This window comes from Durotheca rogersii (genome assembly GCF_024521655.1).
Source record: "Durotheca rogersii strain YMJ 92031201 chromosome Unknown GGS23scaffold_4, whole genome shotgun sequence".
NCBI classification, from domain to species: Eukaryota; Fungi; Ascomycota; class Sordariomycetes; order Xylariales; family Xylariaceae; genus Durotheca; species Durotheca rogersii.
This window is the reverse complement of record NW_026251235.1, coordinates 1,616,089-1,640,722: the sequence shown is the minus strand read 5'-3', so window position 1 is coordinate 1,640,722 and position 24,634 is coordinate 1,616,089. Positions and strand designations below refer to the sequence as shown.

The 24,634-nt window shown below is 55.3% G+C and overlaps 4 protein-coding genes across 4 annotated transcripts; 2 read left to right on the top strand and 2 right to left on the bottom strand.

Annotated features, from left to right (window-relative positions):
* Positions 1–1,805: 1,805 nt before the first annotated feature.
* Positions 1,806–5,909, bottom strand: GGS23DRAFT_367942 (uncharacterized protein). Its single transcript, XM_051513322.1, has 2 exons — positions 5,731–5,909; positions 1,806–5,362 (listed from the first exon to the last, which is right to left on the bottom strand). The coding sequence occupies exons 1-2, from the start codon at positions 5,746–5,748 to the stop codon at positions 2,042–2,044; spliced, it is 3,339 nt and encodes a 1,112-aa protein (XP_051374802.1). The 5' UTR covers positions 5,749–5,909; the 3' UTR covers positions 1,806–2,041.
* Positions 5,910–14,301: 8,392 nt separating this feature from the next.
* Positions 14,302–17,172, top strand: GGS23DRAFT_555418 (P-loop containing nucleoside triphosphate hydrolase protein). Its single transcript, XM_051515600.1, has 3 exons — positions 14,302–15,564; positions 15,627–15,707; positions 15,764–17,172. The coding sequence occupies exons 1-3, from the start codon at positions 14,767–14,769 to the stop codon at positions 17,147–17,149; spliced, it is 2,265 nt and encodes a 754-aa protein (XP_051374801.1). The 5' UTR covers positions 14,302–14,766; the 3' UTR covers positions 17,150–17,172.
* A 2,547-nt stretch (positions 17,173–19,719) lies between these two features.
* On the bottom strand, positions 19,720–22,134 carry GGS23DRAFT_594241 (uncharacterized protein; the record flags this gene model as incomplete). Its single annotated transcript, XM_051518135.1, has 2 exons — positions 19,720–21,131; positions 22,071–22,134. The coding sequence occupies 2 exons, from the start codon at positions 22,132–22,134 to the stop codon at positions 19,720–19,722; spliced, it is 1,476 nt and encodes a 491-aa protein (XP_051374800.1).
* Positions 22,135–22,992: 858 nt separating this feature from the next.
* On the top strand, positions 22,993–23,942 carry GGS23DRAFT_367795 (uncharacterized protein). The gene has a single exon (XM_051513321.1). The coding sequence runs from the start codon at positions 23,085–23,087 to the stop codon at positions 23,739–23,741; it is 657 nt and encodes a 218-aa protein (XP_051374799.1). The 5' UTR covers positions 22,993–23,084; the 3' UTR covers positions 23,742–23,942.
* Positions 23,943–24,634: the final 692 nt, after the last annotated feature.

The window sequence follows — 24,634 nt, the reverse complement described above, 5'->3', positions numbered from 1 at the left end:
ATACCGATAACCCCTATACGAGAGTATATATATCACATCACAGCTATGCCTTAGGTACCTACCTACATGTTCGATCTGCTACCCGCCCTGGTAGGTAGATAACCGATATCAGCACTCTACTCATACACGTATATACCTGAGGTACCTGGTTTACAATTCTCCTTTATTGGCTCTAGACTGCCAGATCCTCGTCGCTGTCTGTCTGTCAACTGCCTATCAGGAGGTATGTACCCTACGTGCCTCCTGGGCTCCCTTTCATCAACCCCATCTCGCTTCACGTTATTACATTATTACATATATACATATTGAACGGTATGCGTGGAGCCAGGCCATCTCTCGTCCCCTATTTAACATGGAGGCTCATATGTAGGTCTTACATGCCTACCTACCTAAGTACTTATGAAATCAATATACGCCAATGTCAACGAACCAATTCCGTTCTATGCATGCATCCATCTTTGCATATTTATACCTATAAATACGGCAAGCATGTAGGTATGTTTACAACAGGTGACCCGTTGGCATTTCTTAATAAAAGGGGGAAAACCTTCCCCCGTTCGTACCAACTAATTCCGTGGGTGGATGGCCTCGGGATCGCACCGTGACACGTGCCCGTGCGTCGACTGCGTAGCATTTGCTGCTATCCGGCTTTATTGTACTACCGGGGGCTTGCCTTGATTGGACGCAACAACAACAACCGGACCCTTTTCATTGGCAGCCGACCAGCAACCAGGGAACCGCCGGGTTGCCCCGACCTGCCCCGTCGGCGCGTCGCTCGCCTATTCTCCGCTTACCTACCTACCACCTACCTACCTGAGGCGTGCGGATGGGGACCGATGGGGGAGACCGACAACCTGGCCAGCACTACGTATTCCCGATCCGTGGTACAACCTCTCCTTGTCAACGCCGGGCACAGAATCATCGGTGCCCACAGGCGCAGCTAGTTAGATAGGACGCTGTAGTCCCTCACGGTCAGGCTCACTTCACCTTTTTTCTTCCCGAATTCTTTTTTCACTTTTTTCTATTTTGGGTTGTTTTGGTGCCTAGACAGCCTTGCCTTAACCTGAGCCTGCCGCCCGTGTCTACCTGTACAATGCATTCCGTTTGCCGTGTCTGTCTGTCTTGCCTTGCCGTACCATGCCGATGCCAATGCCGTATGAGAGAGATGGAGAAAAGGGAGGGGGAGGGGGCAGAAGGAGAAGAAGAAATAAGTCGACTCTTTTATTTTTAATATTTTCCTCTTCCGAGTGGAAACCAAACAGAATGCGGTTCGTTAGTGGAAAGGCGCACAGGATGTCGTAAGGTCGAGGTTCCTAAACAAATGCCTTGGGCAGGTGCTGAAAACAAACGAGAGAAGACATATATCATAAGAGGAGCTCCGTACTCTTCTCGTACTCTTCCTCTTCTTTTCCGTCGAGCCTCCGGAGAGTTCATGGACGCGTGATGCGGGGTGTCGGCGATGTAGTAGATCCCGGCACGCGCCACGTCGACGGTGCCGGGTCTAGGAATCCACCCCCAATCCCCGTGTATGCGTGAAATATATAAATTAAACAACCCCGTAGCGTCCATCACGGCGTGCTGCTTCGCCCCGCCGGGCCACCGGAGTAATGCGAGTGTGGACTTGGTACGTAGAAATCGGTATTCGTAGTACTTCGTGATCCTATAAGTCTAGCGTATCATCATTTGAAGTGGAGCGTAGACGTCAAAGCCTATGCGGAGTCGTGCGGTAAGAATAGCAGCCGATATCGAGCGCCCCCGCGGGAACCAAGAGTGTGGTTATATCCAGGTCTTGCTGTAAAAGGGTACGAGTAGAGCAATATTGAATTAAGTCTGCCGATACGACGCTTCCCTCCATGCAGTTGGACAAAAGCCCAAGGTTCCTCCGTGTATGCAAATTAGAGCGACCGAAGAAAGCAAAAAGCGAGCCGACCCTACGCTATGCAAATCAAATATGTCGCCTTTACCTATATGCGGCTCTCCGTAGAGGAGAGGGACGGGCAGGGGGGTTCATCGGTAGTGCATCCCGTAGTCGCCAATCTTTTCAGCTGACCGTCATCATCTGCATGCGCTGGCTGAGCCCGTTGGACGGCGATGTGCCAACGGAGCCGCTGCTCAGCACAGAGCTGCTGCTGTGGCTATGGGGCATTCGTTTCGTAGGACTGGACGGCGGCTCGTCGAAGACCTTCGTGAAAGCAGGACTCCCGTCAGGTCTCGTGTTTCTCGGCGTCCGTGCCGGGCTTTGCGTGACCGGGTCCACTTTCCGGATGAGGTCGGATAGGCCGTCTCGTAGATCGCCCGCTCGCTTCACTAGCTCTTTGAGGCTATTCGTATCGAAGTTGACCTTTCCAGCGGAGGGGTGACTGCGTTCACGGTCTATGCCCGGTCTGGGTTGCCGTGATTGCATAGCTTCCATGACGGATTTCGCACCGTTGACCGATTTCGACTCGGGGCCGAAGATCTGCTTCTCCGGAGTATGAGGTGGGTCAGGCGCCAGTTCGTTGACGGCCTCGTCCCAGGCCCCAAAAATATCATCCTCCGGAGAGAAGACGGAGCGGCGTCGACCTTGGGGACGTTCACGGGCCACGGTGGTACGTTGGTCCAAGGTCACTCTGGACGGTCCGTAATCGTCGAGGGAACTTCCGTCGAATCCGTGGTCAACGAAGCGAGGATCGATAGAATCTTCGCCGGCGTCTAAAGGGTCGGGGGTATCTTGAGAGCCAGTTGCGTCTGCCGGGTCTTCGTCGGGTGAGGCAAGGGTGATAATACCCTCGGCTTCCTGCCAGAGCCCGGCAGAGGATCCGCCAAGCATGTCCATTTCGCGACCCAGCCGACATAGTCGCTTCAGGTCGTTGACTAGGAGAGAGAGCTCCCGGATCTGTCCGGAGTGAGCCTTAACCGTAGGCTGAGTAGCTTGAATAGACGCAGGGACGATCATCGAAAACTGGCTATCCTTTCCCTCGGCAACGTGCCCGAGATCGTCTCCCTCTTCCTCGAACTCAAAATCATCATCCCAATCCTCGCTCGCGTTCTTCTGGCCCAGCCCCCAGGTTCCAAATTTAGGGACCGACTTGGCGGTATCGGGCTGATCCGGGACGACAGGGACGCTTTGGCTTCTCACGTGGACGGGTATAGGACCCTTCCGACTCGCGGTACGTCCGCCCCTCATATCGGTCTCGTGCTTCCCGTGAACCGTTTTCGGTCTCGGGTAGCCGCCATCCCCATCCATCTTCTCGTGAGCGACGGCTTCTGTCCAGTCAAAGACCGTACTTCGAGGCCGCTCGCTAGCCGTGTCAAAGCGGGCGTTGCGTCTTCCATTGCCATTGATATGACCCAACGCCGTTCGGAGATTTGGACTGCCCTTACGTGAGTTCATCGAGCCCGGCGGAGAAAGATGGTTATAAATTCCGCTGTCATCCTCCTTATCCCAGTCGAGATCGTCGTCGTCGTCATCTAGAGAAAGCCGGCTGCTATCTTCTTGCGAGGCGAAATTGGGAGAAGCTGAGCTGTAACTGAACTCCCTGCCCTGCACGGTCGTGCTATGGAATCGCGCTTCGGCGTCCTTGTACGCCCTACGGACAGGGGTGGCGACGCTTTCGTCTTCCTCCATGATTCTGTTCCCCAGGTCGAAGGACGGACCTAGGATCTCTTGGATCGACAGTCGCTTTGGCTTGTTATTGTTGCCAGCTGTGCTTGGTGGTGACTCATCAAACATCGATCCCAGGGGGCTATCGAGAGTCCTTCTGCGTCCCGACGCCGCTGTTCGTAGCGAATCAAATGGGGTATCCGTCTTGAAGTCAGTATCGTCGTCATCACAAGAAGTGAACCCACGGTGATACTCGGAGCTAGCACCTGTAGGGACTCGCTCGAACGTCCGTGTGTGTGACGTATTCGAATTAGCTATAGGTCCCATGGACTCTTCGGGTTTGCCTTGGGCGGCGGTAGACGATGAGCCTAGCTTGCTCAAGTCGATTTGAAAACTGGAAAGTCGGGAAATTGGCGGCAGAGGCGATAAAGAATTCCGTCGGCCGTTTGGGGGACGGAGACCAGTAATGAGCTCTGACCCGACGCGCCCAGTCTCCTCCGTACCGCTCGAAGTTTTCTGATAGCTGGCTTGACAACCAGCCTCCATCGGCTCTGCAGTCGTCGGGGTCGGTGCAGATACGTGCCGCTGAGTTCCGGCTATGGTCTCGCCGCGCTTACGGCGCCGAAGGCTCCCAGTTTTGGAGATCCAGGTGGGAGGTGGGCTGAAATGCATGGAAATCGAACGCCGAGGTTCCCTAGAAGGTGTATTATCGGGGGAGAGAGAAGAACCGTTCGAAGTTTGCGGGCTGCTGTCCGTGTTGGTACGAATACCCGGCTCTGGGGTTAAGTTTCTCGGCTCTTCCAAGGTGTAGCTGCCTGCGGTGAGCAAGTTCGGCGTCACAAGATGCACATGCGGCTGACCTTGCTGTTCTACGCAGATCCGCTTCACGCCGGAAGGAGGAGGAGTATTGCCGTCGCGGCCCCTTAGCGGGGAGGACTTGGCTACACTGCGCGATATGCGGGAGTGCCAAAATGACTTCCAGGTTGTCAACCCGTTGGCAGCAGCACTTAAGAAGGACTCGGCCGTGCTACCGAGTGTATGACCCCCGGCACGATTTTCCTCGTCTAAGGAGGATGACAGCACTTCGGTGTTGATTTGTTGATGCAACGTAGCCGATCTCTGATGACTTGTAGCTGGCCTTCGCAGGGTCATCTGCGGCCTGGGTCCTCGCCGTACTAGAGAGGTATTGTTCGTCCCATTGACGGCCGATGCACGCTTGACCAGCTTGTTCGGAGGTAATTGGGCAGGCGTCTGCCCCGACGGTGATAGGATCGGTGCCGCGGAGCCGTGCGAGAAGGTGATCGAAGGCGAGTCGGGGCCCACACTCGATCTCGGGCTTTCGTGCTGGGATCGTGGGCGTATCGAAAACCTCCGTATCCACGATCCGTTCGAGGAAACGGAATCCCCCGAGTCTTCGGCGATCGGGGAAGCGGGTGCAAAATCGGCCTGCCTTATGGACGGGTAGCGCGCAAGAGGGGATTTCGTCGACGTGATTTGGGTATGAGACAGCCGCCGAAGGACTCGTGGTTCGCCTGTCGCATTGGCCGAGGGAAGCAGGTGATCCGGATGCTGGGCTGGGTCGTTGCTTAGAAGCGCGGGCGTAGGGAGGGCAGAGTTCGTGGTTGCCGGCCGCGACGGTATGAATACATTAAGAAAATCTTTGTCTGCTATCGATTTCCTCTTCCTCGAGTCTGGGCGCGGAGGTGGTTGTTCTTCGGCCAACTGGCCGAAGGCCAAACCCGTTGCCGCCGCAGCAATCGCACTGCCGGCTCCAACAAGCTAATATGGGTCAGCAGTACTCCAACAACCATGGCCCACACTGTGTGTCCTGGTGAATGGATGGATGAATGCACCCAAACTGAAGAGGAATAACGGACAACAGTGAAATGATTTAGAAAAGACAAAAAGAGAAAAAAAATCCCACGAGAACCCGGGAGATCGATCCGGGGATGCTGGTGGTGACAATTCTTGAGTCCAACCCCCCAAAAACACAGGAAATAACGAAATGCACCGAGAGGGATCCAACGCAGCACCAACTAAGCCAGGCATGGGAGGTGATGGGGAGAGGCTTATCCGGAACCGGCCCGTTGCTCTGAGCAGATGTTGTGATTGGCAATTTGCCTGAACGGGACGCGTTGTGGACTTACGCTGGGAACGGCCTGCATCTTCAAGGGGCGGGCGTTAGATGGGCAGAGAGAGAGAGAAGCCTTCGGTCTCGAGGCGCAGGAAAGAGGACTCGACTCTATACGACGTTCTCGTGACCATTGTTCATCGAGACATTGGCAAGGCTCGTGCAGAAAGCTGGTGCCGGAAGGGTCCGGAAATGCCAATAAAGCTATGTCTTATAAGATTCGGTCCTAAGTACGTGTGTGTAGTGCACCAGTTGGCCAGCGGCCGCGGAGAGGGCCTGGCGCGACGAGGTTCTGTTATGCCGACGGGCCAGTATCGACTCTAGTCGACTAGTGCGAGCTGGCCAAGAGCAATTGGATGGGCGCAATTGGGTCCGGGCAGCAAGTCCTACTCGAGCGGCGAAGACGGGGCCCAGCGGGCTGTTTGGTCTCAGACTCGGCTGGTGAGGGGATCCCGCAGCCAAGGTCAGGGCGGGATAGGAGAACGAGCCGTCGAGACGTCGTGGCTGCTGTCGTCGTTGTCGTCGTTGTCGTCGCTACCGTTCACCCCGCCGTCGGTGTCGTTGTGAAGTTACCGCTCGCCGTGTCGTTCCTAGCCTTGTTCTCCCGTTCTGGTCGCAACCGCTAGCTGGCGGCGGCGGTGCTCCCACTTACCGCTCTTAGCAGGAGGGTCTCGGCAGTCTCCCTTGGGCACGCAGAGAAGGCCGGTCGCTACGAGGGTGAGAAGCGAAAGGTGGAATCGGTTGAGTCTGGGGAGGGTTCAGCTGCAGGAGAAAATACACATGCCACCTGCAGCATATCAGGGCGGAATAGCTATTATTATTACGGGTCTTAAAAACCTGAGCCTCTGCAGAAGGAAAGGAAAAAACCGAGATTGGTGAACGAGGGCCAGGTTCACTCTGATAAAATAATAATAACAACAATAATAATAACCACAACAACAACGGGGGGCGGAGAAAAAAAAAAGGCCAACCCTGGGCTGTTTACGGAGCTGGATACTAATGGGCGGCCTGGGCTGCGAGTGCTACCTGACTATGAACAGTGACGATCTTATAGATCCAAGCCATAGATTCCCCAGCGAAATGAAAGGGTTGACGTGCCTTCTGTAGTGGGTGTGTACGCACACAATACAGGTTCGCTGCGTTCCATCTACGTATAGACATCCATACCTATATGTATAGACACCGCGTGGGCACAGCTGCCAGAACCAAGAATGCTACCTGGGAATCCCGGCCGGTGCAGGTATTGGTAGGGGAGCTTGGCCGGTATCTCCCATGTACTACAAACGCAGCAACTCAAGGCCATGGACCTTGGCCCTGGACGCCCTACGACGGGCACGAAGGGACGACGTAGGGTAGGTATGGATTGGACAATACTCATACTCATAGAATGGCTGACCCCAGCCGACGCATACCTCCCTAGGTACATACCTATTCATACATGAGGTACATACAACACGTAAAGAACTTGTCTCCTTTGAGGTACGTGCATACGTATTCCAGCATGTTGCCGTCCTACATGCATAAGACGGGTTGAGATTAGGTACCGTAGATATCTACACGTACATACGTCCTGTCTAACGTATGAGTAGGCATGTAATATATGCCTGCCTGAGGTACATTGCGTGCTGGGAGAGGCAATGTGCATGAGTCGAGCGTGTTGTGCATCGTATTCCCCCCCCCCCTCCCCGGGAACGGGGACAATATACATGCCCAACCTGCCTGTCAGATATCCCATGCAGTTCCGTTGTAGGAGGGGGATGTTGTGCTGTGTTGGTTTTGGAGATTACGGGTAGTGTATGCAGGTCAGGTATGTTAGGAGGTACCGAATGTTCTTGTAGGCACTCGCTTACCTCCCGTAAGATACCTATACCTATCTAGGTACCTCCTATCTAAGGGCCCAGTAGGTACCACGGCACGTCAGGGTACTCTAAGGAGATAGATTGATGTATGGAGGAGGAGGACTAGGTAAGGTACGCGTCGTCGGTACCGTGCAGCACAGGGGGAACCCCACTTCCGCTGTCTTGACAATCGCCCGTGCGACAGGAGACGGGAAGTCCCTACAGGTAGTAGAATCCATGGGCAGTGGAATCCATATACCTACCTCCTACGTAGGACCAAGGTAGGTAGGTACCTAGGTAGGTAGGCAGACAGGCAGTCCCAGGCATGTATAGTATTAGGGTCTACCCACATCGAGGTAGTGTGTTGACAAGTGCATAACTTGATTTCCAAAGGATTCGGGTCTGGCACGGAACCAAGAATGAGAGCATGTCGGACTTCCCTACCTGTTCCGTGCCCTCTGCTCTACCCCTACTACTATACGTACGGATGTAGGGTATTACATCTCAGGCGCCCCCGTGGCATCCGTATACACGCTGATTCACACACGTAAAGACGTGTTGGGTCGTATAGTAGTAGGTTATGGCACGTACTGCCGCTTGAAGAAGCATGCGACGTAGTATGAATTCTAGCACATAATATGTTTGTGCACAGCAATGTCTGCCGCCACAGCAGGCAAGCAGGCAGGTAGGTAGATGAGTTGATTGCATCATCTTATACTAGGTGTTTTTCTCTGCGGATGGGGCCGTACAAGAGGCGACATATATGGATGCTGCTGCCACGTTCACAACACAACACGACACAATACTACGCAATCAATCAATTAATTATCGGCCTTCCCCTACCCGACGACAACATCCTTACGCACGTTCGTATGTGTCGACATACCACAGCCGTTGGTGGCCTTGTTGTCATGAGCGTGTGCGTGTGTCCGTGTGTGTGGATTTCTGAATAGCCTGAATTGTCGCTGGACACCATACCACCGTCCCAGACTTATCAGATGCCTCTCTATATGCGCGTACGTAGATGGCAGTGAGCGGGCACGGCCTGCGTCAATACCATCGGGGAATGCCTACTAATGGACGATAATTATGTGACATTGGTGTTTAAGGCGTGAGAGTTCCAGATGCTCGGTTTCGTGTCTAACCGTGGTGTCTTAGCCGTCACGACACGGTGGCAGGTGAGGTAAGCATATGTGTATGCCTAATGTACATGCACCGCTACCTGCGCAGGTTCCTACTTGCTACCGACCTCAGGTTATGTACCTACCTAGGCGTTGAGGTTGATTTTCATGCCACGATAGACATCAGATGACAAGAGTAGAGGATCGCTTTCAACTGCCAATACAAAATGCATACGTATTTGTGGCCCAGATACTAACCTAATGATCCATCCAGAGACATGGCAATCTGTGATATCATTATCCCGCCCCGGGACACATTGGGTCAGAGAGGTTGTATGTCGGCGGACATACGTACGTTGACATCCCTCCTTAGAGGTACCTAATCTCCTTGAGCCTCTCTCTAAGTACGGCGGCCGGACCTGATAGGTAGGCGTAGTAAATGTTGCAGCGCGGACGTGCCGTAATATTGGAAGAAAATGCCTGTAGGCAGGCTACGAGGTGCCCGACTCCCAGCCCATGTACCTTATGGGATTGATGAATTTCAGGTACTTAAGTAAGTACTTACATACACAGCTATACAGACACTCTAGAAGGAAGTACCCTATATACTCAGGGCAGGGTACCTTAGGTACCCAGCTGGCCTAGGAGGTAGGTACCTCTTGTTCCCATCACGTAATATTACCTAATCGCACCGGCGTCCTTGAATTCAGCTCATCGACCTTAGAGGTAGTCTATTACGTTCGAAGACATCCCCAGGTACTCATATTATCTCCATGCACGTCGCTCCATACGCCATCTCATCTTTTTCGGCCCCGTCGCAACGCGGGACAGACTCACCATCCCTCTGACGAGCTTCGATATAAACTACGATATCGGAATCCATGTGCTAGCTAGCAACTACATATGTACACGGGCTCTGTAAATACCCAAACGCACCGCAGGATAACCCATCACCGTGTTTCTCCGACGGCATCATCTCGACTAAATAAGACGATCAATCGTCCTCTGCCCAGGAGGTACCTGCTCGCATCCACCGCAGATCCGGAAGGGCTCGCCAGATGTCATGTCTTCCTCTTGTCGTCTAGCCGCCCACCGCTAGTTCTCCCATGTAGGACATGACAACCGACGAGGCTTGACGCCCCTCGATACAATCCATGTTAGTCTGTGTTATTTGCCCGCCAAGGCTTGCTCGTCAAGCCGTCAGTGCTCTGTCCCCCAGGGAAACCCCCGTTACCCCAAACACCCCTTCAGCCAATAGCAGACTGTCCGCCATCGTACGCTGCCGCGAATCGTAAACAGAGGTAAGCTGTGCTCGTGGGAAACAGGCAGGTCATACGACCTCTCGCTCCCCCACCCCCAGCGCTTCCGATGCCTTGTTTCTCGCCCACGTATGCACGTACCTCACTACCTCCTCTCCGCCCATTAGGAAGGCGACGATGTTGTTGTTTCTTCTTGTCTGCCTCGTCTACGTAGTCTATAAGCTTCCTGGGGATTTTTACCGTTCCGTTCGGACTGCCGCCCTACTTCCCTCAGGAAAAGTTCGCCAGGGCGTGTGAAAACGGAAAGGAGAGCGGACGGATTTCTGTTGCCCGCTACCCACAAGATGGCTGCATAGAACAGAACAGCATTGTGGGCTTATCGGCAAGGCCAGTTGGCGACTAGGAGCCGCCGGGTGATGAGACACACATGCAAGTATTACTTAGATTGCGGCGCAACCAACGACAATGCCAGCATTGGGCAAGACAGCTGCTCATCCCTGGTGTTGGTGTTATTGTCCCTATTATTGTTGTTGCTGCTGCTGCTGCTGCTGCTGCTGTGTTATTATTGCTGCCGATACAAGGAATCTCATAGGAATCGAGCACCGAGACCGAGACACCGATGGACACGGGCCTTGCTTTGCTTAACTGCCATACTCTAGACATGGTCCCCTGTCATCCCATGCCACGATCCGATGGCTTCTGTCGTTAATCACATTACTATGGTATATCCTCAAGTCCGAGGCCATGTCTATCACATGAGCATTCGCCTCGGTCTACGGGCCAGACAAAGTCAAAAGTCCGCATGCTTAGTGGGAGATGAGAAGGAATTATTTGCATATTTCTGGCCAGGAGTGTCAGAAGCTGACGGACTCGAGCATTTCATACCAACCGCGAGGCACTACGTACATTTCGCTAAAACACGGCTCGTTTTACTCCTGCCGGACATCTTCCGAACGGCAAAGCCATACTGGGCAGCCAGCCGATCCGCCAGATCGCGAACTATGCCTAGATATCCTACCGTCGGCGTATGAGGATCGAGGACCTACATTACAACAGACCAGAGTTGTACTAGTCTGCCTGTACACAGCGCAGCCGGGTGCGGCAGGGGTCCACGGAGCTGTCAAGGCCACGGCGAAAGCTGGAGATGTGGAGACGAGCCTCCCCCTAAAATAGACGCGGGTATCCAGTCTTACCTCCTCCTTACCCTTCGGCCTCCACCGATCGCATTGATGATGGCGGCATTTTCGACTACGGCTGTTCTGGGCTGCATATGTCCCTCGGTTGGTCTGGGTGGCCGTAGGCAGGGGCTGGGATCGCAAGTGGCAACGATGATGCCAACAGCAACTTTTCAATCCCCCAAGGCAGGAAAGCAATGGCGACTTCTATCCAATAATGGCGCGTAAACAGGTGTTTCCGGTTACAGTACCACACCTCGCGAACAGCATCTAAGCAGAGCTACCTAGGTAGGCCACACCATGCAGTCCCCTCCGGCGGTCGATATCGTCACCAGCTGAAACAAGCCTCCTGAGATTCCCTGCGGAGAACCAACCGTTCGCGATGGTTCCGCGGACTACCTATACGCCGTCTTCCTCCTCGGTTATTGTTCTAGAGCGCTTCAGCAGCACTGCGAACTCGCTAAAATGTTCATTTTACAGAGCCCACCGATGTTAGATGGGAGACCCCGGGAGCGAATTCCAACCTCAGGGCCCGAGTCGCTACCAACAACTTATTCCACAGGAGAAACACCCCGCGGGAATCGCCATCATGCATTGCAACGAGACGAAACGCCTGGAGACTCTATCCTAGATCCACCCCATTCGATCAATGGCTGCAACCCACCCCCAACCGTTATTCTACTTCCACTTACACTCGGCGTTGCATACGACAAGATATAGCGCTTGAGCTAGTCTGTGAGTAAGATGACGGTCAATGGAATCGCTCCACTTTGGTGTGTGGTGTCATGTTGTCCGGTTGATAATTGCAGGTTTCTTCCGATGGGAAATCGGCAGCAAACCCTATGCCGAGTTATATTAACAGAACCGGACCGCGAATAGCAGTCCTACCCGCTGCGCGGGGGTAGATTGACGGAGACGGCCATGTAGTAAGGGCCTCTCGACTTAACATCGCTGACTTACTACCTATGTAGGCCATCGATAAACACGTTCGCGATATTTAATATCCATGCGGAGCCAATGATATTCCCAAAGTGCTCAAGTTCTAAGCAGGATCGGCTTGTAGCTGAACCTCGAAGCCACTGCCACAGTATCACGAGATAAATGATGTTAGATTCCCTCTCACGAATCGAAATACGCTCATGTGTACAACCCTCCCCTCTCTCCCCTTTTCCTTTCCCCACCATCTCACACACATACCACACACGCATACACACACAGCGCGCGTGGGATTGTTGAACAATTGTTGTCTCACTTTGCTTTGTGTTTCGTTGATCTATTCCTAGGTCGAATACGCTCTTATGTGCATGTGGGTGTCACCCACATATGCACATGTACATGCCCCGGTAAGGGAATGTGAGCTGTTATGTCATCGGTTCCCAGATCTCGAATTCACATCGAACCACACACCCAAAGGGCTTGTGAGGGAAATGCCGTAGCAGCAGACACGACGCATACATCACATCGGGAGCCGTGCTGGTCCTGGCGGTGGCCGCATCACGAACTGCATCATGCTTAGGCCTGGTATGCAGTCTACTACGTAATCCTGGGGATCCCCCAGCCCGTTACATCTCGGGGCAGTCAGGTTGGGTATTCGTTCGCGAACCTGGCGAGAAACGGTCCCGACTGCCAATAACGGAAACGATGGCTGCAAACGAGACACCAAGCCCGGCTGAAGAAATCTCTGCGGCCGGGTTGGAAGGGAGTGGTTTGCCGTAGCTGGAAAGGTGCAGAAAGGGGCCGAGCAGGGAGACCCCGTAGCATGGCAAATCAGCGATCAGACGAATCGCGCGTCGAGAGAGAGCAAAAACAAAAAGATCCCCCCCAAAAGCGACAAGAAGGATGCGCGTTTTTCCCCTGCCAGGTATGTTATATAGGTATACATATACATATATTTACAGGTAAAATCCCAACCCCAATCCCATTAGGGAGGGCGCGTGCGCGAGGCGGTCGCCGTCGCGTCACCCGACACGCGCCTTCGTTCCCGCCCGGAAGGTGTTCGTTATGGCCATAGGTGCATCGAAAAGTCGACTTCCTATTCGCGAATGATATAAAGGAGGGAGGTAGATAGGCAGGTAACCATGCCAATGGAATGGATATTAGTAGGCACATATAGTACCTACATATTGAAAGTACCTATATAAATTTTCAAGAGAGCGGACGAGATCGGTCCAGGAAAGCTCATTTCCTATCAGCCCCTTTGGCCCCTTTGGCCCCTTTGGCCCCGATCATCGTGGTTTGCATAACCTCCTCGTTCTTCACCCTGGGTCCCATAGTAGAGGACCAGCTCGCTGCGGCTACGCGTGTGTGTTATGTATGCGTATTAGCCACGTTAGAGTTACCAGCGACGGCTTTGATACTGGCCGATGTCGAATCGATCTGGCCATCCCAGCCAAGTCCAGCCCTTCGCATCGAGACCACGCCCTATTCCATATGTTTACATTATCCGTACATCCAGGCAGGAAGGGCTACCGGGATCGCGGTTTGGCCCTATGCCCGTAAGAGGATAGCCGACATGGGGAGAGGCGAGCTGGAAGTCCCGACGTGACGAAAGAATATTTCCCTGAATGGTAGGTACCGGGGACGTGATAGGCTACCTAAACGGGGAGTGATGATCTCGAAAGGTCGATGGACGCCGCAGTCCGAGGCCAACGCGGACTAATAACACGCGACGAGCCCGGTCCTGGTAATCGTGCCCCCGTCGCCGACACGACAATACAATCAAAGACTGGCGGGTTCCTACGTGTATACCAATATTGGCCGTGATGAGATCTTACGCAGGTACTAGTTCGCTAGCGATACATAGTTCGGCCGGCAGTGGGCGAGGAACCAATATAAGTAAATATCGGAGGCAATGTAATGGGCGGGACGGGACGAGATCCCATCACTCGGAATAGGAGAAAGCAAGGCCGGAAAATAGGAGAGGGGGAGGGATCGACTATGGATATGTGCAATCCGTTGCCTTCCACCTAAGAGACCATAGCAGGGTAGGTACATACCCGCCCACTTACATACATGCATACTCATACATGCATAGGTACATACATGCATGTCGTTATCATAGGTAATTATCATGCACGATACCGGTCAGTAGGTACCCGGTCAGTAGGTACCTAATGCAAGGGAGAGAACCTCATGTATGCGTATGTACGTAAGGGGGGCCGTAGGTCCGGCGCTATCCCCCGCCAGGTGTCAGTCCAATATGAGTGCTCATATGCTATCAACATGAAGGCAACGCCACAGTGGCACAGGCGATGATGCGGGACACAAGCGGCAAATGTATGAGTATGCGCCGCTACTTTTTATTCGGACGACATTGTGGGCTTGTGTCGACGCCTTCGATGAAGCAACCTATCATCTCCTAACACGCCCACGTCCACACCCACCCAATCTACTCATACGAGACGGCTTGCCTTTACGGGCCCTGCAACCGGCGTGGGAAAAAAAAACCCCCCCGCAAAAAATCAGCCCGGACGGCGAGGATCCACGCAACTGCAACTCCCAAGCGGCACTTCTCGACTCCAGAGACCAGCAACCCCCCCCCACACGACAGGCCAGACAAACAGCTGACCGCTCGCAGCTTATCTCCCGATCCGCGCGAGGGGGCCGCCGCCGATACCAGACATCCTTCCCAGCTCATCTCCGGCCACGCCCGCTTTGTTATGGAGGCTGACATCAGAGCCGCCATCCCGGACATCGACCCGGTTGTTTCCGAGTATTCTGTGGGCTATCTCAGACATGCATCGACCGCCTGGGTTGGCGACGAGGAGGAATCTCCCGATCTGTCGCCCCTGGCCGAGGCCGCCGCCGCTATCACCGAGCTCCTGCTCTCCGCCTCCGGCGACGTCACCGGCTCCAACCAGGACAAGATTCGCGCCCTCGTCTCCAAGTGGGTCGACAAGTATGAGGAGGTCAACAGCAGCAACGGCGAGAGGCGCGGCCCGTCTGCCGTGAAGCGGCTCGACCAAGCCATTCAGGTCGGCGCTCAGCGGAATATGTCCTCCACCTTGGCTGTGGCTACCGGGACTGTCGACCTCGAGTCCGCAAACGCCCGCAAGGTCGAGTCCAAGGTCGACCGGAAGAAGCTTGAGAAGGCGGAGCGCAAGATCGCCGCCAAGCAGAACAAGAAGCAGTTCAAGACGGTCGAGTATGAAGCGTCCCGGCTGCTCAACCAATCCGATAGCGCCCAGAGCTACGAGGAGTTTTACATGGCTGTCAATCCTCTCCAGCTTGGTTCAAGCGGTGGCACCAACAAGACCAAGGATATCAAGATCGAGAACGTCGACGTCGGCATTGGTGGCACGCGGATCCTTACCGATACAGACTTGACTCTCGCCTACGGACACCGCTATGGCTTGGTCGGCCACAATGGTGTCGGTAAATCCACGCTGCTCCGGGCGCTGTCCAGGCGAGAGCTCCCCGTCCCGACACATATCTCCATTCTCCACGTCGAGCAAGAGGTGAGACCGACGCCCGCTGGCGGAGTCTTTCTTGCATTCATGTGCTGTGCTAACGAGGGTAGATCACCGGCGATGACACGTCCGCCTTGCAGGCCGTCTTGGACGCCGACGTTTGGCGTAAAGTGTTGCTCAAGGAGCAAGCAGTATGCTTCTATCCTCCCCAAACGCGGCAAACCTCACTGGCTAATCTCGCCTCTAGGAAACCGGCGCACGCCTTGCCGAGATCGAATCACAGCGGTCATCTATGGCGGATACCTCTGCCGATGCTGCTAAGCTAGATCATGACCGGGAGACACTCGATCAGAAGCTTGGAGAAATCCAGGCTAAATTGGCCGAGATGGAGTCGGACAAGGCCGAGTCTAGAGCTGCCAGTATTCTGGCTGGACTGGGCTTCTCGCCGGAACGTCAACAATTCGCCACCAAAACATTCTCTGGTGGTTGGCGCATGCGTCTGGCCCTCGCCAGAGCCCTTTTCTGCGAGCCTGACCTTCTGCTCCTCGACGAACCGTCCAATATGTTGGACGTTCCGTCGATTACCTTCCTTTCCAACTACCTCCTAACGTACCCTAGCACCGTCCTAGTAGTCAGCCATGACAGGGCGTTCCTGAATGAGGTTGCGACGGATATCATACACCAGCATTCGCAGCGACTCGATTACTACAGAGGCGCGAACTTCGAGTCCTTCTATGCTACTAGGGAAGAACGCAAGAAGGCTGCGAAGCGAGAATACGAAAACAACGCGGCACAGCGCGCTCATCTACAGGCGTTTATCGACAAGTTCCGCTACAACGCCGGCAAGGCTGCCGAAGCGCAGTCGCGCATCAAGAAGTTGGAGCGTATGCCGGTGCTGGAACCGCCAGAGTCGGAATACAGCGTCAAGTTTCGGTTTCCCGAGGTGGAGAAGCTCTCGCCGCCTATCGTGCAGATGACGGGCGTCACGTTCGGGTACACGAGCGACAACATACTCCTCAAGGACATCGATCTCGACGTGCAGCTGGACTCGCGGATCGGCATCGTCGGCCCCAACGGCGCGGGCAAGACCACGATCCTGAAGCTGCTCATCGGCAAGCTCTCGCCGACAAAAGGGGTGATATCGCAGCACTCGCGGCTGCGGGTGGGGTTCTTCGCGCAGCACCACGTGGACGCGCTGGACCTGACGGTGAGCGCGGTCAGCTTCATGGCGAAGACGTACCCGGGGCGGACGGACGAGGAGTACCGGCGGCAGCTGGGGGCGTTCGGCATCACGGGCACGACGGGGCTGCAGAAGATGGAGGTGCTGTCGGGGGGGCAGAAGTCGCGGGTGGCGTTCGCGTGCCTGGCGCTGACGCAGCCGCACATCCTGGTGCTGGACGAGCCGTCGAACCACCTGGACATCGAGGCGATGGACGCGCTGTCGGAGGCGCTGCGCGAGTTCCAGGGCGGCGTGCTGATGGTGTCGCACGACGTGACGATGCTGCAGACGGTGTGCAGCAGCCTGTGGGTGTGCGAGGGCGGCACCGTGTGGAAGTTCCCCGGCGACGTCCAGCAGTACAAGAAGCGGATCGCGGCCCAGGCCGACGCCGCCGGCGTCGTCAAGGCGCATTAGAGCGCGGGGTGGGTGACGGGGGAAATTTTTGGTGGGGGGGTTTTTTTTGGGGGGGGGGGAGATGAGCTAAATAGCGAAGACTACCAAGTAGCGATGTTAGGAATCGAACCTATCCTTCGTTAAGTAACCTACTGATCTAGGAGGAGGAGGGGTTGTGGCCTGGACGAAAAGGAGGGGGGGAGAGAAGATGTTGGGCATGTATGTGGATGACGAACGAACGAATGAACGAGTGAGTGAAACGCACGTTCAACCATGGGAATATTTCTGCTTCTCGCCTACGATCGTCACTACTCCTAGGAGCCGCAGCCAGTGACGAGATTACGAGGCAGCGGGAGTGCCTTGCCCTCCTTTCTCTTTGGTCCGCGAGGTATCCCCTCTCGTCGGCGTGGACGCCGTAGCTCTCTCTCACTTGCCATAGCCTGGGAGAGGAGCCCGCTACGTCGAACCGGCGCACGATCACATGTGCGTACGCGTGTGGCGAGTGTCCGAGACGCGGTCCTTGACGAACTTGCCGCAGTAAGGTTTGGGGAGGTGGTGGTGGAGGGGGTTGTTCAGGTGTCCCGGAACGCCGGTTCGATAAGGCGTTTTAACTCCAGACGCGCGTCTCTCTCAGCACCACTGCTCCGTTACTACAGAATGCGGCTGGAGACATGGTCTAGCTTTTCTGGCGCGGCTGTGGGTGGATCTGCTTCTCTCTCCCTCTCTCTCTCTCTCTCTCTCAGGTGCTGGCAGGTCTTTGTCGCAGATCTACCGGTGCCCCGGGCTTCTCGCAGTAGGTTAGATCCCGCCGCGCGCGGTTGTCAACGCCCGCAGGAGCTTGCGATTGCTGCGTGTGGCTAAGTATCGTAAGGGGGGGGGGGGGGGGGGGCAAGTCGTGCTCAACGAGGCGAAGCTTTCGCACGGTAACTTAATAGCAACCTACGTCTAATGTTGCGATAGTGCCCTCCCCCGCCCCCCGCCTGCCTCCTACCGCAGGAATGCGCTGTTTGCCGGAGAGATTACTCTCCCTTGTGCCCACACACCAGGACGCAAGCAAGCCACGTCTTTGGTACTGTGTACGTAGGTGTGTTGTAGTAGCGAAGCTGGGGTTCGTGGAGGGAGGCAACCCGTACACTACAGGAGTTCTCGAGGGCGGGATGGCCATCACCAGCGCCCCCCATATTAACTAGGTACCTAATCCGATCTACATTCCTTCCGTTGCGCTGTGGCGCGGGACCGACAGGAGTTGTGGTGGATAAAAGAGATAGGTCGAGCCGGGATGGGCGAGGCTAGGGAAATAATAAGAGGGGGGGGCCCGCCCGTCAGAGAAACAAGGAAGTAAGGAAAAGACTGCGAATTGCCCTCGCGCAGAGGAAGACGGGGGGGATATGGTGGGAGACGCGCTCGCGCGAGATGTCGTTGCATAGGAGTTGCTGACTTGGGCTGACTGGGAATAGTTGCAAAGCAGCCTAGCTCCGCACGCCTGCAGTGCCCCGCGGGAGGCCTCGGGATAGCCTCAGTACCCCTAGGCGGTCCCCATTGGTAGCGAGGTATACTTACTACTGCTACTACTACTAACTAGGTACCCTGTAGGAACACGGAAGGTTTGCTCTCTATGGTTAGCCATGAACAAACACTCCGTCCGCTTCCACACGTTACGGACTGCGACCGCGGCTGGTGCGAGAGGGCCACGAAGCAAAAGTCTATGTGCGCGACGAAGGCGTGGGAGGGAGCCGTGAATCGATCTACTGCGGATGCGTCGGAATCTACCGCGGCTGTCTGCGTAAAAATCCCTAGAGAGAGAGAGAGAGAGAGACTGACGTGGATAAGGGAAACAGCTGGCATGTCGACTCTCACACGCGGGTTGGTCGGGTTGCAAGGAGCGGAACAGGATGCAAATATTTGCAAGTGCGGACATGCAAACGAAGCGCGAAGAGAGAGAGAGATGGGGGGATACACAGTGTGGGAGACATTCACGCAAATCAAACGGTTCTCGCTGCAAATAAGTGCACCATGCACCCAGAGTACAAGTGCAGGAGGTAGAGAAGATGTAGTAGTCACCCTTCTGGGGTAGGTAGTCAGCCTTGGGTTGAAATCAGCCCAAGGAGAGCCGGACAGTCGAACTTGGCAGGCCACGGCGTGGGATGGCGGCCACTACGCAGGACAAGTCACGGGGTATCACAGACGACCACTGGCGGTGGCGGGTTGTTTTGGGGGGGGGGGGGACCGCAACGCTGTATTCGTATTCATACTCACGGCTCGAAGACCGCGAAGAGTGACTAGATAGGACGGGGAGACCAAGAGACTCTGACGATGGTGAGAGGAAAGCAAAGAAAACTCCTCCCTAAGGTCGCCTTATAACACATCCTCCGATATACGACTCGGGCGAAAAATAACAAGTTACCGAAAATGACGAGAGAGAAGGCCTGGAAGAACAATGCCTAGATATATATCCATGGTGGGTGGCGTTGAGAAAACGACCACGACGATAACGTCGAACCACCTCCTAATAACAAGGGCGGCTGGCCGGCCGACGGCCGCCCTCCAGTTCGCTCCGTGCAATGCACAGACCCGCAATGTTCCCACGCAAGTTACCCCGTTTTTTGAAGAGCGATGCTCTTCCAATGATCACGCTCCTGTGTCAGCTGGACGATTTGCTCCTCGAGCTCCTCGAACCGTTGTGCCTTGCGCTCCCGAGACTTACGAGCCGCCAACGTGTTGCGAGCCCGTTTCATCGCCACAGCGTCGGTCGAGTCTTCCACGACGATGGGGGGAAGAGGCCTGTCCCGACGACGAGAGCTCACGCCCGCGATAGAAGAATGGCGGCCGTGAGCCCCAGAAGGTGGCGAATGCGAGCTCTTGGACTTCCTACGAGCGTTGGACGCCGCCTCGATGACTTCAGACTCTTCCACCGGTGACGCCTCGACAGCGGGGGCGGTGGGGGCCGGATTGGTGATCGTGTTCTCGGCGGGGGGGAACAACGAGAACCAATTGTCGTTAGTCCCGCTGTCGATATCGCTAGGGCCAAAGTTCGGGGAAACTTCGTAACTGTCATGAAAATCCGGAGAGCCGTCGTAGATGGATGGCGACGTCAAGTTCGTGAGGGCGGACGAGTTCGGGGCAGACGTAAAAGTGTCGTGAAGGAGCAGGTCCCGAGGGGACACAGTACTAGACGCCGAGCTCCCGTTCATATCATACCCAGGAACGCCAGGAGAAGGGTAGGCCGTGCTGGCCCCACCCTCGAAGGGCGTGAAGTCCTCGAAGGCGAGAGCGTCTATTTCGGGTGAGAAAGGGCCGTCAATGCCGGGGGTAACGTTGGGTAGATTACCTTGAAGATTCATGTTGGCCGCCGGTTGCTGAGTGCCAATGCCCGGTTGGAATGGGGGTACAGGCGGATGAGCGACACGACTCCTCTGAACGGGTGCGGCGGAAGACGGTGAGGACAAGGGTGCGTATGGCGATTGCTGGGTCTGGTTTTGCGCGTGAAGATTGTGCAGGTTGGTGAAAACCGTAGAGGGAGAAGACTGATGCCCTAGCGCCTGGATGATCTGGGCCACTCGGTGGTTCGGCAGAGAAGGCCGAGGAGAACGGTGCGAGAACTGTGCCGAGTGGTTGAGATGGGGATGTCGAGACCCAAAGGCGGCTGCTGCTGCTGAGGCAGAGGCGAGGGGGCGGTTAACGTTCTGTCCCTGGGGCGTCGGTTGGTCGAACAAGACAAAGTCCTGCTGCGGCGGGTGCTGTGGGAAACGGGATTGCGCGGGTGGTGCCGGCGGGCTTGACGAACTGGAGGGAAGCCATGGTGTCTGTTGAGAATCCGTGGTGACGACTGGGTAGTCTGAGGAGGGAATGGTGGTGATGGTGGTGAGTGAGCTTTGGCGAGAGCTGCGAATGGCCTCGTTCAGGTTCAGATCAACCTCGTGAGGAAGAACTGGGCAAGATGACAGAGTGGAGAAGAAGCTGTATTGTCCGGGAGACTGAATCTTGGCCGTGGCTACAGAGAGCACTGGGAAGAGAAGAGCGACACGAGGTCAGATAGCTTAACGCATCTTGGAGAGATGCCTTACTGTACTATACGATATGTGTGTGTTCTGGAGTCGGGCGGAAGATGAGGAAGAAAAAAATAAAGAAGAGGGGAAGAAATTCCGAAGGCAGGCGGAATGGGGGTGGGCAAGCCTGGTTTTAGTAATTTTTTTTCCTCTCCCTCAGGGTCGGGCAATGGATTTAGTGGGAGCAGAATGGGTGGTAGAGTAGGTGGACTGGCAGCAGAGTGGATGGGCTGGGCAGAGAGAACGGATTGGGAGCGGGATGAATGGGTAGGGGTCAGTAAGACAGGGGAGGGAGAGAAAGATACACGCATCAGAGTGGGAAATATTATATATCTAGGAGGTACCTAGGGCAGGTACCTACCTAATCTCCTAAGGTAGCCTAATGTAGGTACATACCTACTCATTATGTACCTCTACCTCTTAACCTTTGGCTCCCACCTGCTGGGCACGGTGCACGTATGGAGCGGAGGTGGAGGGTATGGAGGTGGGTCTTAGGTACATAGGGCAGGGTATATAGGTGCGTATATGTAGGAGGTACCTCCTCTTTGGAATAAAGAGTACCTACCTCCTACCTAGGTAGGTACCTGCCTGTAGGGCGTCAAGGACACCGGGTCCTGCTGCGGACCACCTCAGGCAGCTACCTGGTACCTATGGAAGTACCTAGGTAGGCAGGTAATACAGGTACTCATATACGGGTAACCGCTACAAATTTCCGCTGCGCAACTATCCTATCCCAGTTTGTGCGGGAGCGGTCCTATCCCAGTTCGTGCGAGAGAGAGAGAGCGGTATGGTGCAACTTTGCGCGGTACGCACAGTTTTACATGGTAGAACCTTGTATTATAAAACACCTTGCAGTATACAACCTGATACCGCTGAGCAGCAGCACAGAGACAGACAGAGACCCGAGGCGGCTTTTGGCGGAGCGAGGACGAGGAGGATGCCAAAGGGCGTGTGAGTCATAGGCGACGGACCCACCAGCCCACGGTCCTACGTGAGGTGAGCGGGCCAATGAGACCCCCTCCGGCGCGCTGATGTATGTGTAGGCATGCGCTAGCCTGGCGTTGGTTTACCAACACGATCTGGCTGCGGACTGCGCACTATGTACCTGAGGCGGTACCTCCCGACTTGCGAAATTCTGGTGCTCAGCCCCTTCGGTGCTCCGGCCCTGATCCTACTTTTAACTCGAGATTTCGACACGGAAGACTTCTCCCCGGACACCGACTGAGAGAACGTAACAATTCATAGTTTACAGCGTTGCGGGGGCCTCGGGCCAGAATTCGAACACCAGGTGTCGTGAGGGAGCAAAGATCGGGAGTGTCTCGACGCTACGTGACGATGTATAGTAGGAATCGATGTACCGATACTTCGCAGGCATCGCACGCCCTCCATGCCCTCCTATGCCCTCTGCGTGCGTATTGTACATACGAGGCATCCCTGGTCCGGATCCAAGTGGGCCGCATCGGTTTCGATTCCATGTCCTGCGCCGCTTGAGATATTTAGGCATGGGTGCGGTTAGCGGGCAGCGAAAGTCTTCAACGCTATCACGTTGCGGGCCAACCCAATTGGATGGTTATCGGCCAGGCCCAGATGGGAAAGTCGCCGCTACCAGACTTCCCATCAGCAACCACGGGATACGCACATACGTAGGCCTGGAGCACGGGACAGACCAAGTGAGGGAGGGCGTACTTGTTGACCGTACCGAGCAGCTTTCCGACTTCTCGTTCTAATTGAGAGAGAAAGAGAGAGAGAGAGAAAGTCGGAGCAACCCGGGATTCCTCACGGTTGATTAGTAGGCATCCTGTCGGCTCGAACGCGACGGAATGCGACGGTGACCCGTCTCCTTGCATCACTAATCTGCCGCGTGCCTGCACACAGTACGCTTAGGTATCGATGGGGACCATCTTTCTTCAATGCAGGCTCTGCCCTTCCTGATAGGACTGCGTGCGAGCGGAGTGGCTGTGCCCCAGATCGCAACTCGACTTTCTCACGCCCTGCTCCGCAGCACGTCTGGCAATGCCGGTGCTGTGCTGTGCTGTTTTCTTGATCTCTTCTTCCGTCGAGATCGTGGGGGCCCACTGCCGCTGCAATTCGATACTGACGCGGGCGCGTGGCAGATGACAGTATTCCTTCGCGTAAGGCGCAAGAGATGGAGAGCCCAAGAGGCTGGTGCGTGCAGTTCACGGCCATGCTACGAATCTCTGTCTGCGCGGCTTCGCGTTGTCGATAGAAGTGCGCATCGACGCGCCGGCGCATACGCGCATCGAGAATTTGAGAATGCGATGCTAAGTGGGACGAATGGCAACCCCACACTGCAAATGCGGAGGGGTCGCGAAGGAGGAGGAAGGGAAAAAAAAAAAGGTCCTATTTCCAATCCCAACCAGTCTCGAGTCCCGGTTCCCCGCCATCGCGACTTTTTCCATCCCGCGCGTTGGGACGGGAGACGAACCCGATCGAGACAAGACAGAACGAGACACGGCCTGGCGAGAAGGGCGCGCTCGATCAATCGGATCGCTCAATGGGCGACACTGGCCGCGATTCTACTCCCTGCCCAGCCCAGATCGTCGTGACTCATATAATCCGACTGCGCACAATGCCTTTTCTGCGTCCGCTGTAACGCCAGGCCGCTCGACAGTTTGGGGTAAGCGGGTTTTGTGTCTGGGACCCGAGACCCTCCCTATACCAAGGGATACTTTGTCGTCTCACGGCAACGTCGGAGGATCTAATATCCCTGGATTAGGACCCTCCTGTGTCTTCTTTCCAGCCAAGAAACAATAGGACAGAATGCTAGGCAATTTGGAGAGCATTTATTTCTACACGAGAAACAGCTGTTATCCCCCCTGGCGATGTGGATGTACACGTATTATCTATCAACGTACGTATGTATATGTACCTGCTTGCCTACCTGGCACATAGGCGCGATTGTACACCTCTGAGACACCTCGCGCGGAGCCAATCCTATCCCGTCACGCATCAGCACGCTACGTTGGTTAGGCCGTCGATATTAATTCGAATCGCACTAGCGGATAGCAACCTAGGATCTTCCTTTCCGTTGACGAGACGCAGGGCGCAGCCTCTTGTCCGTATTCGTCGTCGTCCTTGGCCGACGGCGACTTGACGGCCCGCCTCTCTGTAACCTGCCCTCTGGGCTATTCGACGGGTTATCGAAAACCCCCTTTCCCTTGTATTTCGCGGGCTGGGTCGTCTTGGATGCACAATACGCAATTTCGAGCCATCTGTCCTTCCACCAATCCATCCGGCGCCCAACCCGCTCCGTGCCTTTGGGATCGCATCTCTTGGCCCTAGGGATTGACGATACCCACGCCCCGTCGGCGATAGGTCACCTGGGGACCTCCGCGCCTGCTCACCTACATATACGTGTGTGTGTGTGTGTTGTGCGCTTGTTGGTTTCCGGGAATCTGACAGAGCGTGCGCCCTATCAGCCCTACGGCAGACACAGTCT

What these genes read in the sequence shown, in the direction of transcription:
- GGS23DRAFT_555418 (XM_051515600.1), top strand. Translation starts at nt 14,767, where the DNA reads ATGGAGGCTGACATCAGAGCCGCCATCCCGGACATCGACCCGGTTGTT. An exon ending in TTCTCCACGTCGAGCAAGAG is followed by an intron (nt 15,565 to 15,626) that starts GTGAGACCGACG and finishes TAACGAGGGTAG; the next exon opens with ATCACCGGCGATGACACGTC. An exon ending in TGTTGCTCAAGGAGCAAGCA is followed by an intron (nt 15,708 to 15,763) that starts GTATGCTTCTAT and finishes TCTCGCCTCTAG; the next exon opens with GAAACCGGCGCACGCCTTGC.
- GGS23DRAFT_367795 (XM_051513321.1), top strand. Translation starts at nt 23,085, where the DNA reads ATGCAGGCTCTGCCCTTCCTGATAGGACTGCGTGCGAGCGGAGTGGCT.